We start from the raw sequence: 13,698 nt of genomic DNA on the forward strand, positions 1-13,698 counted from the left end.
TTTCATAACCTACCTGCTCCTAGCAAGGATGTGGGGACAATATTAAAATAGAATCTTGGTTTATTAAATTCACTACTAACCTGCTTCCTCTCTTTCTCTGTTCACTGAATAAATCCCGACAAGAAGCAATGGCAGCATAGACACACCAGTGACTGTTTAATAAAATAGACACTGGTCTTAGTTGGTGCTAAGTGGTAAAGTAGGGAGTTACGATGTATACAGAGTAACAACAGGCTGGTCAGGGGCCAGCAGGATGGCTTAGTGGATAAGGGCACTTGCCACCAAGCCTAGTAGCCTGAGTCAGATCCCTCGGACTCATATGGTAGAAGGAGAAAGCCAACTCTGGGTGACCTGTGAACTTGATGCATAGAAGTACACATGTACACATATGTTCTTGGGCTCTCTTAGGCTTGGGAGGATGGGGCAGTTGTAAATTGTTTGGTGTGTGTATAAATGTGAGGAGGACCTGGGTTCGGACCCCTAGCACCTCATAAAAGCCCAGGCTTGGCAACCTGTGTCTGACTTTGAAGGCAGAGACAAGAGGATCTCTGACGTTCTCTGACCAGCCAGCCTGGTCCTTGGTGAGCTCCCCAGTCAGGAAATTACCCTCTCTCAGTGAAGTAGACAGTCATGGAGGAGCTTGAACTCTGCAGACATACATCGTGCTACCTCGAAATTCATACCTACCCATTTTAACATTTTTAAAAATATCTGTTATTTTGAGTTTTGTTTACTTATTATTTTTATTGTTTGGGATTTTGTTCATTCAAGACAGGGTTTCATATAGCCCAAACTGGCTTCAAACTGGTCGTGTAGCTAAAAATAACCTCAAACCCTCATCTTCCTCCATTCATTCCCTAAGTGTTACCAGTGTAGGTAACAATACCAGCTCATTTATAAGGCCTTACTGTTTCAATAAAGTAAATGTTTCTCAGGAACTGCTTGGAGGGAGTAGGGTGGGGTTTGACCCTGAGAAAGGCTTAATTGTGAGGTTTGACATGCACTGTCAGGCTTACCTGCTATTCTATTACAGTGATCACTTCTGATATTGTTGTAGTAAAATAAGCCAAAAATAATAGTTTCAAAAGTTGGCCCTAACTTTTTATTTTATATAAATATATTCAGAGGTTCTAACTACACTATAAATAAACAGCTACTACCAAGTGTGGTCTATGCTTAATTATTAAAATCACTTTGTAACTCAATGTGTAAATGCTCACAATATTCCTACATGTTATTACAGGAGAGAAGACCCTTGTGCGAAGTAGCTTCTCCCCTCACTCTGTGATCTCTTACAGTACATAAGAAGCTGTATAATGCTGGGGAGGATGCCCAACTTGATGCTGATGGCCAAGGAGAGCCTGTACTCTCAGCTGCCGATCGATAGCTTCACAATGCCATCCTACTCCAGGCGCATTTCCACAGCGACACCCTATATGAACGGGGAGACTGCTACGAAATCCCTCTGGGTTATAAATAGCGCGCTCAGAATAAAAATTCTGTGTGCAACCTATGTAAATGTAAATATTCGAGACATTGATAAGGTAAAGTCAAATGCTGATGTTGATGTAAGATTTTTTAAATTAGCCTCTTTTGAGCACAATACAAGCTGTTGCCCTCTAGTTTTTCAGGTGACTCTCAGAGAATGTAAAAGGTCCATGAATCCTGCCTGAGTTATACCCACTTTAGCTTTCCCACCGCTGCGATTCTGTCTGTGATTAAATCCCCATAGTTGTGGGCTTCTCAGAGTCAGGGTTTCAGAGTCTGTTTGGTAAAGCAGTGACTGGAATTAAAGAGGATCTCTTTTACAGTCTTCATTTAATCCCATTATGTGAAAATACTGACAGAGCTTTTAATGTCTTTGTGAACTGTTCCCCTAGCTTCAGGAGTTTGAAGAACACCCGATACCAGCTTATCTTGGAAAAGTGAAGGTCTCTGTATTTCGTGCATAGTGCTTCAGGCTTGTAGTTAAATGTTAACCTAAGAGTGGTCAGAGACTCCATCAGTTAGTTGTAAAGCTATGCAAAGAAACCATGTGATTGGAAAACCTCGTGATTTCCTCATTTACATTGGTTCTGTTGAGTGTTCATATGCCTATATATAAGTGTGTGTGTGTGTGTGTGTGTGTGTGTGTGTGTGTGTGTGTGTGTGTGTGTGTAGTGGACATGTCTGTATGTATGTATATACATGTATATAGTATACATTTTTCTTTCTTTCTTTTAGATCTATGTTCGAACAGGTATCTACCATGGAGGAGAACCCTTATGTGACAATGTGAATACTCAAAGAGTCCCTTGTTCCAATCCTAGGTAAGAGGGTGTTTAGAAATGTTTCATGTCATTAGCTTTATGCATTTCATCTGCATGTCCATTATCTACATATAGAACATAAGGACTTTTTGTGACTGGCTTCGATCTTCCCATTGTTTCAAGGTCAAAGTCTTGTTCTTGATGAATGATTCAAGACCTGAACTTTAAGGCACTCTCCTTCAAACAGCTCCCAAGAACAGATACTTAGGAATTCAGTTGTGGGAGAGAAGGTTGCTGGGTACGCTGGGATTTTACTCTTGCTTAGGCTTGATGAGGGAGTAGAAGTGGGTCCAGAGCTTGCAGACCTCCTGTTTCTTTGTCTTTCTTGTGAGAGACATGAGGATAAGATTCAACCCCTTGACTGAAGATGGACTTAATAGAATGCAGTAGAGCTGAGGAGTGAGTGAGACCTCAGAGAAATTCCACAACCAAGTTAGATTGAGTTCTGACAGTTAAAAGAAGAAAAAGGCTATCTTTATTACTTTTCCAGAGTTGAATGTCCTAGAGCCTAGGACAAGTTCAGGGTAACAGTCCCTTGTCTGTCAGGGTGAGGAGAGGCAGCTTTCACTTTACCTGAGCCTGTAGGTCAGTCATTGAGCGTAGGTGGTACACATGACAACAGTTTCTGGTTGTGGTGTGGCTCAACCTTAGCACACACCTTTTTCTTTTCTTTTTTTTTTTTTTTCTTTTTTCGGAGCTGGGGACCGAACCCAGGGCCTTGCGCTCGCTAGGCAAGCGCTCTACCGCTGAGCTAAATCCCCAATCCCATGACAACAGTTTCATATCCTATTCATACTCCTTGTTGGCTGGAGTTGGGGTGAGCCGATTGTAGGAGATTGCAAACAGCATTTTTTAGGAGCCAATCCAAAGAATTCCAGGAACCCAAGCAGGGGCCCCAGAATAATCTGTCCTGGTTGTTTCAGAACCAAGAGTAACACTTAGAAAAGGAAGAAGTAAGATTTCATAGTAGTTGCTACTATGTTGACACTTAGAAAAATAAAGTAACTAGCAAGCCTGCCAGCTTTTACTAGTTGTGGGAGGAAGATCAGGAGTTGAGCTGCATCTCCAGCCACATAGGTGCTCAGAGCCAGCCTGGGGCTCACTGACACTCACCCTGACCAAACAAACAAGTTACAAAATTCTTATGTTTAGTCTTTACTTCACAAAGCTTCTAGTTAGGACGGGATAAATGGCTCAGCAGTACTGCTCTTCCTCAGGACCCACATTCAGTTTCCAGCATTCCTGTTGGGCACTTCATAACCACCTATAACTCCAGTTTCAGGAATCCGTCACCCTCTGATGGCCTCTGCAGACACCTGCACTCATGTCATATAAACACAGCACACATAAAAAATAAAAATGTATCTTTAAAAAATTAATCCTTTTTAAAGTAGAGGTTAAATCCCTGGGGTAGTAATATGAAAAGTGTTAGTAAATTTTTTAACTTTCTGCATTTATAAAAATAAAAATCAGAAATTATTTTGAAATTATTCAAAAGATACGACAGTAGACTTGGAAAAATGTTAAGATTTTATTTATTTTGTGTGTTTGCCTGAATGTATGTATGTCCAGTACCCTGGCTTCTGCAACTTAATTTCAGTGTTGGATTGGATTTGCAGTCGGAAGATATTGTGAATAGTTTAATTAGCAGTCTGTGGATAACACATGACTGTGTTTTGTTCACGGTGGAGCTTGGTCCTAGGGTATACATCTGTTCATTTTCCAGGGCTTTCCAGTTTCCATTTGGTTGTAACAAATGATATACTTAGTCCTATGCATGAGGCTTCCTCTTAATGCATTTATTGCCACCTGTCCTTTGTATTGTAGAGTGTCATCCTTGAGGTACGACCAATAACACTGACGCACACACCACTCCCATACTTACCCCGGCTTTCTGAGACAGTGTCTCATTGTGCAGTTCTGGCAGACCTGGAACTTGCTATATAGGCCAGGCCGGCTTCAGACTCATAGTGTACCTTCACCTCATGAACGCTGGGCTAAACGTGTAAGCACCACCCCCAACTTTTGGTCATTTTAGTACAGCTCTGACTGATATCTTTCTTTGATTGCCATTTGCCTTGTCTTTAGTGTTGATACATTATGTAGCTGTGTGTACACTCAGGGTAAAGCTTTGTCTTGTCAATTTTCTATAGGTGGAATGAATGGCTGAATTATGATATATACATTCCTGATCTTCCTCGTGCTGCCCGCCTTTGCCTTTCAATCTGCTCTGTTAAAGGCCGAAAGGGTGCTAAGGAGGTAAAGTGTCTCACGTTAAATAATCAACTATGGCTGTGTCCAAAATCCCAGTGCCTCTGATTCAAACTCACTCACAAAATGGGCAGGAGTTCTCGCTCTTTGTTTGTTTGTTTGGTTGGTTGGTTTGGTTGGTTGGTTGGTTGGTTGGTTGGTTGGTGTGTGTCTTAGCCTAGACCTGCCATGTATGTAACCCAGGGTTCCCTTGAACACAGAATTGTTCTTCATAGCCTCCCAAGTATCATGTGCCACCATGGTGTGTGTTTGTTTGTTTGTTTAGTAAAGTATTAACTGACTAAAGCCTTGGGAGATATTAGTGACTTCCTCACTTAAGAGCACATTGGGAGAGCCTGAGGAGTCCATTTCTGATGAATAAGTACATCATGAGTTCATGTCAGTATAACTTGTTAGTCACACTGAGTGACTGCCTGAGTGACCACACAACTCACTCTTGGGCTGCTTCACATGTCCTTTTGAAAATAGAGAAAACACACAATAGAAAACCTCTTAATTTTGAAAAACCAGTGTGGCTTTAGTAGACTTTATGTAGAGATGACTGTTGAATTCTCCTCCCACAAAAGAAGCGTATTTGGAAATGTGTGATTTGTTCACAGAATCATGAGTATTTTCTTTGTTTTGTTAAGGAGCACTGTCCGTTGGCCTGGGGAAACATAAACTTGTTTGATTATACAGACACCCTAGTGTCCGGGAAAATGGCTTTGAATCTCTGGCCTGTACCACATGGGTTGGAAGATCTGCTGAACCCTATTGGTGTTACTGGGTCAAATCCAAATAAAGTAAGCTTTTTATTATCAGAAATTAGTTTGTTTATGTCAGCTAAGCACACTATATATAATAACCTTTCTCTATTATAGGAAACTCCATGCTTAGAGTTGGAGTTTGATTGGTTCAGCAGTGTGGTGAAGTTTCCAGATATGTCTGTGATCGAAGAGCATGCCAATTGGTCTGTGTCCCGAGAAGCCGGATTCAGTTACTCTCATACAGGACTGGTGAGGACACTCTGAGCTTCTTATGCCTCAGCAGTAGTGTCTAGAGATGAGCATGTTCTTCTGTGTGTACAAGGGTTGTTTGGTCCTGGGTTGAATACTGTTGAGCTCTGTAGCAGTAAAGAACATTTTCTATATCCTCTTATTCCACCTGTACCTGTTTCTTCTTGCTTTATTTGAAGCCCTGTTAGATGCCACTGTATATAAAACATTGGTGTAGATGCTATAATGAAGTAGTAGGCCATACAGCACGGTACGGTAAGGGCACAGAGGTGGGAAGAACAATACTACGATGAGAATAACAAATGAGTGGGTAGAGCTGAGCTGGTGGAAATCAAGCCCAGGAAAAACCTCTGAGTTGAGGCTAAAGTATAAACATGAGGTGAACTTTGAAGTCAGCAGAAGCAACTCTTCATCACACCACCTCTAGAAACAGTGTAACTACTCTATGCTTGAGCATCAGAGCTAGTTAGATTATGAACTGCTAATAAGCTGCTGATTAATACTGAGCAGAGGTTGCGATATGTTCCTGGCCAGCCATAGTGATAGCAGTGCACAAGAGCTCCCTCCAAGGACACCTTGCCAGACAGCTGTTAAACCATTGTCTTCCTATGCACACAGTGTAAAGACAGAACAGAATAAATTGAAAGCAATGGTAACACTTTATAAGGGTTGATATTTGTGAATTACAGTGTGTTTATTTTTATAGAACACTTTGGTTTGCCACTTAGATATATAAGAAATGTTTCTTAAGTGTAAGAAAATTCTGGAGTCTTTCTAGATGTTAAGGTACTTTTCTATTCATTCCTTCTATGTTCAAGGAAGACTAACAAGATACAAAGATGTAGAAGTGGAGGGTATAATAACCTGGAAAGTAGAGCAGTAATATATATAGTCAGTAGTACAGTAACACACTGTGGTTGACAGTGCAGTATAGCACACTACGTATGGTTGATGGTACAGTATAGCACACTGTGGTCGGCAGTACAGAATAGTGAGTGCACTGTGGTTGGTATATAGTATAGTACATTACAGTCGGCAGGCAGTACAGTATAGTGTGCTATAGTCAATAGTACAGTATAGTACAATGTAGTCAGTAGTAACATAAGAAGAATATCAGGATTTAAATGAGTCTGCAAATACCAGGTTTATAAAGCCTGCTTTTCCTTTGTAGGGTTTTAGACTTTAATTTGGCAGTTTGGGAAAAGCAGAGGAATGTGGGCATCACTGTTTCTCAGGCTCAGCCTACATTGAATGCCAAGTGAATCCTGCTTGTAGAATATGTGGTATGTGCCAGGGTGCTGAGCCGTGTCTGTGGCCTCTGAACCACTAGCACCAAACTGACAGTCAAAAATGTCTCCAAGGATAACCAAAAGTCCATGGGAGACAGGGAAAGCCCACCTTACCTCAGGACCACAGCTTCAGACACTGTCTCTAAGTGCAGTGTCACACCATATATCCTCAGGAGGGTAGGATGACTGAAAATATATGTCCAGTGGCAGACAATAGTCTGTATTTATATAGTCAGTAATTAAACAGGGGTGATTCAATCTACATTTTGTGTTAAAACTCTATCCCATACGTGGTATTTCTTTCATGTCCCGTGATGTGTATCACCTTTTATTACTGTAGCATACACTGAGAAAATCAAAGAAGTTAGGCTACAAAGATGGCTTGGCAGATTAGAGCACTTATTCTTGCAGAGGACCCATATTATATTCATATTTGATATATGTGTGTGTAATATATATGTTACATATATAAACACACACACACACACACACACACACACACACACACACACACACGGCTCATGACTATCCAGTTCCAGGTGATCATTGCCCTTGTCTGACCTCTGCAGGCCTTATGGACCACAGATATACATTTGTTGATGTAAAATAATTTTTAAAAAAAAATCTGGGCTGGAGAGATGGCTCAGCGGTTAAGAGCACCCAACTGCTCTTCCAGAGGTCATGAGTTCAATTCCCAGCAACCACATGGTGGCTCACAACCATCTGTAAAGAGATCCGATGCCCTCTTCTGGTGTATCTGAAGACAGCTACAGTGTACTTATATATAATAAATAAATAAATCTTTAAAAAAAAATCTAAAACAGAAAGTCGAGGAAGGGAAAACATGTTTTTGGCTCATGTTTATTCCTCGAGGTAGGGAGGAATAAACATACATAGGACAAAGCAGCTTCATGGTGGCGCTCCAGGTGGCTGCTGGGAAGGGGACAGAGGAGGCCTAAACACAGGCTTCCTTCTTCCCTTTGTTCTGTCCAGGTCTCCCTCCCCTCTGTTAGCTGATGCTCCTACCTTAGAGGAGACTTTCTTCCTCCTCCTCCCTCATCTCTCAAGAGCTTCTCATGGCCACAGTGTGTTTCACTAACAGAGCTTTGCTCAGTCCAGTCATGTTGGGCATACAAACTGAGCACTGCACTGTTCGTCATCAAAAGTTATTTCATACGTTTCTAAATGATGAAATGCAGAAGGCAGATGTATATACAGAGTAAAATAGTGATGAAGAATTCTTTCCTTGATCATGTGACATAAATGAAGTGATTTATAATGAAATGATGAAATAATAAAAATGCAAATAATTTATAATTTTCAGCATGAAAAATGGCCATCATGATGTCTTCAGCAAAAGTATGAGCCTTCAGTGTCAAATATTATGTTATAACAGTATTACTTACAGTTTGACCACGATATTTCAAGCTGAGCTACATGTGGGAAAACTTTTTATTATGCTTAGGTTCTCAATAAAATATGTAGTACAATTGTTTTTCCTGATTTTCTGTAAATTATTTCACATTAACATATAAACATTTTAAAAATACAGAAGCAGGGCTGGAGAGATGGCTCAGTGGCTAAGAGCACTGACTATTCTTCCAGAGGTCCTGAGTTTGATTCCCAGCAACCACATGGTGGCTCACAACCATCTGTAAAGGGGTCTGATGCCCTCTTCTGGTGTGCATGAAGACAGCTACAGTGCACTTATATACATAAAATAAATAAATCTTTAAAAAACTTAAAAGTAAAAATCTAGAAGCAGATGAAGTCTGTTGCATGCTAATGATAATTAGTAATGATTTAAGATACCAGGTTTCTGGTCTAGACCCATGTAGTAGCCTCCTAACTGATTTCCCTTCTTTTTTTGAACAGCTACAAAAGGCATCATGAAACATAGATCAAACCATGGCGTTCATCCCCTAGGTAGCTCTCAGTGAAACCCTTGTCAGCCTAAGCTGCCAGCTCACATGCTGGACCCCCACCTCTTTTGTCTCTGTCCTCTTCATCACTGGCTGTCCTTCGCTTTCATCCAGTTTCTCCATTAGACGAGACTGACTGTTTAGAAAACTCTGCTACTAGAATGGGTGCTCTTTGAGTAGGATCTACTTTGTAACATGAACAGCAAGAATGAGACAGGGTACAGTACATACTTTAAAAGTGCTTGTTCAACGATTACGTCCCCTTAGAACCTCCTCACCCTATTGTGTAACTGCAGGGTGCATCAGTATATAAAGGCCAGATGGCAAGGAGCAATCCTCTTTATGTACTGTTCCAAAAGGCTAGAAAATGATACCATTTTGAATAATATACTAATAAGTATCTATAGTCACTGTTCAGATGACCCATTGTACACGTATGTCTTTTGTTTTTTGTAGTGGTGGGAGGTAGGTGTACATACCCAACTTACAAGTGGGTCTCTCCTTCCACCATGTGAGTCCCAGGGATCAAACCCAGGTTGTCAGGCTTGGCAGCAAGCATCTTTCTCTAATCAGTGTGCTGTCTCATGGGCCCTCTTGGTTTGGTTTGGTTGTTTTGTTTTGTTACATGGTAATACTCGGGGATTATTTGAGATGTTTGTTATTAAAGACCTGAAGGCAATAGTCTGTATTCAAAAAGAATAAATCTATTTCCTGAGATTATATAATAAGTTTGTTACTTTCTGTTTAGCTCCTTAATGTTGAAATGCACAGTGCTTTAATGAGTGAGCTCATCTTTTCATTTTTCTTAATTTACATTTAAATTTAGAAGCTTGCCAATTGTTATGAGGATGATTTAGCAAGGAACATGAAAAGGGTTTGCATCTTTATTTTAGTGTACAACTACTTTTTACTCTTTTCAGTCCCAAGCATTATCAGACTATAGTTAGTGGAGGGTAGGAAGGGCCTCATCAGGGAGAGAAAGGCTGGCTCTTCCCCCTCGCCCCACTCTAGGCTGAGTCGCTGTGCTGCCGCTTGGTAGTGATGACAGCCACGTACCTGCACCTGCTCTGCAGATGCTGGTTTAAGTAGCTCAGGTGTTCTTACAGTAGTTAACAAGCTGTGTGACGTTTAGTAAGCATCAGTTTGCTATTTTAATATGTATTCATGAATCTCTGGGGAAATCCATGGCAGAAAAGTCCATATAAAATCATACCGTTTGTTTACAGAGTAACAGACTAGCCAGAGACAATGAGTTAAGAGAAAATGACAAGGAACAGCTCCGAGCACTTTGTACCCGGGACCCACTGTCTGAAATCACTGAACAAGAGAAAGACTTCCTATGGAGCCACAGGCAAGTGTGGGGAGTGAGGCTCTCAAGGCAGAAGGCCAAGGGACTTTATTCCTGCCAGGGAACCCATGAGAGTGACCCAGAACACCATTTGGTTGTTGTTTTAGAGGCTGAGTCTTTCACTGTAGTCTAGGTTAGTCTTGAACTCAGTGTATACCCAGGCTGGCTCTCCCTGGAAATCTTCCAACTCTGCTTCCTAACTAATGCTGGGATTACAGCTGTGCCCATCACTCCTGGCTTGTTTTTACCCATATTTTTACCATAGCTATTAGAGTAAATAGGATGTAATTTAAATGTTATTTTTTTTATTGATGGTAACCTTTTCAAAAGTATAGATACAGATATTTCTTTCTAGAAAAACATTCTATGTTGCTACTTAAACATTTAAAAGTTGTTTTTTGTTTGATTTTTCCTTTTTTGTTTGAGCAGGATTTCGGGCCTAACTGGCCTAGAACTGTAGTTCAGGATGACTTTGAACTTCTGATTTTCCTGCCTCCACCTCCTAAGTACTAGGATTGCAGGCATGTGTCCCCACAGGTGGTTTACAAGGTACCGGAAATTGGAATGAAACCCAGGGCCTCATGCATGCTAGGCACACATGTCACCAACCTGGTACATCCATATCCCCAAGCTTTTTAGAGAATGTTTTAATTGATGGGAGCAGTTTGATCTACAGCCTTTTACAAGCTAAGCACATACTCAGACTGACAATTTGTTTTTCTGGAAGTTTTTAGAACATGAAGTTCAAGCAGGAACACATGCACACGCGCACATACACTAGTCTGTGTTAGACCAGTTCTTGATGGCTTTATTGGCTTACATTTTTTCCTGCTGCTACTTGAGACACTGGTGCATTTTTCCCTTTATTGCATTGCATTTATTGGGGGTGGGGTCTGATGTGACACAGTCTGCATGTGGAGACTGGAGGACAGTCTGCAGGAGTCAGCTGCCCTTCCACTGTATGCACACATCAGGCTTGGTTGGTGCAAAGCACCTTTACCCATCGGCTCTCTCACCCTACACTCTTGCCTCTAACTGGAGGAGTTGCAGTTCATACTCTATAGAGAATCTGTGGAGCTTAGGTCTTGTCTAGTAAGCTCATGAAGTTCACAGAGGTGAACTGTTTTGAGTGTGTGAAAAGCAGAGTAATGTATATGTAATTGTTCTTAACTGTCAGCTCGCCTTTATCCTCCATTTGAATCCTTTGTCTTTACCATTTTAACTTGTCTGCATAGATGTGCAAATAGATGTACAACCCTAGTCTTCAACACAAGTTTGGGTTTTCATGGAGGCTAGTAGTAATAATAAACTTAGAACTTAATACAGATGCATGATGGGGAATAAGATGTTAGTCCTTCACATGACAGTATGTGTTTATTACCTCCCCAACAGACACTACTGTGTAACTATTCCTGAAATCCTACCCAAATTGCTTCTGTCTGTCAAGTGGAATTCCAGAGATGAAGTGGCCCAGGTAAGATTATTTAGGGCCTCTTGCACAGAATTCATGTGTTCCTTAAATTGACTCTCAGAAAATTTAGGGGAAAAGTATACATTATTACGATGATATAATTAAGAGAACACCAGTCATAATCATTTTCTTATATAAAACTAATTGTATTGAAAAATATAAAGCAAATTTTAAGTTATTTCATTTAAGCTTAAATAAGATGTTTAAACTATTTTAGATTTTCATATGTGTTGTACTCTTACTCTCTGCTCACAGATGTACTGCTTAGTAAAAGATTGGCCTCCAATCAAACCAGAGCAAGCCATGGAGCTCCTGGACTGTAACTACCCAGACCCCATGGTTCGGAGCTTTGCTGTCCGGTGCTTGGAAAAATACTTAACAGATGACAAACTTTCTCAGTACCTCATCCAGCTTGTACAGGTAAGACACCAAAAGCTGAAAATGCTTTCCTCCACTCCGTACAGCTTACCAAAGTAGCAGCATTACATTTATGCTTCTTAAAAATCCATTTATTGCTTGGTTTAGAGTTTTTTCTGTAAGTCCAGCCATAGAGAAATGGGCCCTACTCATCTGAGTTTTTGTTGCTTTTCTTCTGATTCCTCAGGTCTTAAAATATGAACAGTATTTGGATAACCTGCTTGTGAGATTTTTACTCAAGAAAGCACTGACAAATCAAAGGATTGGCCATTTTTTCTTTTGGCATTTAAAGTAAGTCGGATGATTTCCCTACCAAGTTCCTCAGATATGTATAGCTCACTGCCCTAGTGAGTTTGTGAATCCTACTGCTGAGTCTGTCGGGAAAGCTGCGCTGTGCACAGCTCTTTTTATGGAGTTAAATGACCAACATAAGTCAGAATTGAATTCTGTGCTGTTAATACAAATACCTTTTTAAGGATTTGCTTCTATTTTGAGCCAAGTAAAATTTGCCAGATGCAAATTAATGTTGTAATAGGTTTCACTGTATACATAGATGACGTTGTCCCAAAATACAGATCTTACCTAGGAATTCAGAATAATAATTTTCTCACCAGGTTTCTGGTGAGAAAATAGACTAAGGCAAGAGGATCACAACTGCCAGGCCAGCCTATGCTTCATAGAGGTGTGCGTGTGTGTGTGTGTGTGGTGTGTGTGTCTGTGTGTGTGTGTCTGTGTGTGTGTATGTATGTGTGTGTCTGTGTGTGTGTCTGTGTGTGTGTGTGTGTGTCTGTGTGTGTGTCTGTGTGTGTGTGTGTCTGTGTGTGCATGCTGGGGGATGAATGAGGAAAGGAAAACAACTTTGGAAGTGTACTATAGTCCTCAAAGTTGTCACAAACCATCTAGAGTACAAGACATTTAGAAACAGGTTTGTGTCTAGTGTAGCTTTGGTTTTTTGTAATTTTTTGTTTGTTTTTTTTTTTTTATTAAAGTTGATATTTAGAGAAGCTATGTTTAAAATAAATGTAAAGGCAGTTGGGAAAATATAAACGTGCTTGCAGGACTTGAGAAACTTGGTAAACTTTTTACTTGCCTCAGTTTACTTTATTATTCTTGTTTTCTTCTTGCTTCTTTTGTATTTCTCATGAAAAATAACTCAAGTCAGCCTAAATCAGTAAAATCCCTGGTTTGTTATAACATTTACACAGCCAAGACCTGCCTGAGACACTTGGCCATTTTCTTCTAAATTGGAAGGTTTTTGAACATTGTGTTATTGATTAAAACATGTTTTGGACTAGTAAAAGGGTTTTTCTATCTTTTGAGAAAGCATAGGTGCTAATTTTAAGACTAGATATAGGTCAATACCTGAATTAGAATAAAAACCAAGCCCACTGCCTTTGTCCATGTATTTGCTATTCTGCACACCCTCTTGATCAAGATTACAGTTTTGCCTTATCCAGACACTTAAAACAAGCAAACAAAACTGCTTGTGGGGTTGGAGAGATAGCACAGGGATTAAAGTACTGGCTGTCTCTCAGAGGATGGACCTAAGTTGAATTCCCAGAATTCATATGACAGCTCACAACAATCTAGCAGTCTTCTGGCCTCGACATTTACTGAATGTACATGGTATCCAGGCATCAATACACCCATATGCATTAAATAAGCAAAAAATAAAA

At 40.4% G+C, this 13,698-nt stretch overlaps 1 protein-coding gene across 2 annotated transcripts in view; it reads left to right on the forward strand.

Annotated features, from left to right (window-relative positions):
* Positions 1-13,698, forward strand: part of Pik3ca (phosphatidylinositol-4,5-bisphosphate 3-kinase, catalytic subunit alpha) — a 73,769-nt gene that overhangs the window by 45,861 nt on the left and 14,210 nt on the right. For both annotated transcript variants that reach the window (XM_039101610.2, NM_133399.3), the window contains 9 exon segments: positions 1,299-1,544; positions 2,224-2,309; positions 4,463-4,568; positions 5,210-5,362; positions 5,441-5,575; positions 10,013-10,137; positions 11,527-11,608; positions 11,861-12,025; positions 12,210-12,313. In XM_039101610.2, the coding sequence (XP_038957538.1) occupies positions 1,299-1,544; positions 2,224-2,309; positions 4,463-4,568; positions 5,210-5,362; positions 5,441-5,575; positions 10,013-10,137; positions 11,527-11,608; positions 11,861-12,025; positions 12,210-12,313 (1,202 nt within the window).

This window comes from Rattus norvegicus, chromosome 2 (assembly GCF_036323735.1).
Source record: "Rattus norvegicus strain BN/NHsdMcwi chromosome 2, GRCr8, whole genome shotgun sequence".
NCBI lineage: Eukaryota > Metazoa > Chordata > Mammalia > Rodentia > Muridae > Rattus > Rattus norvegicus.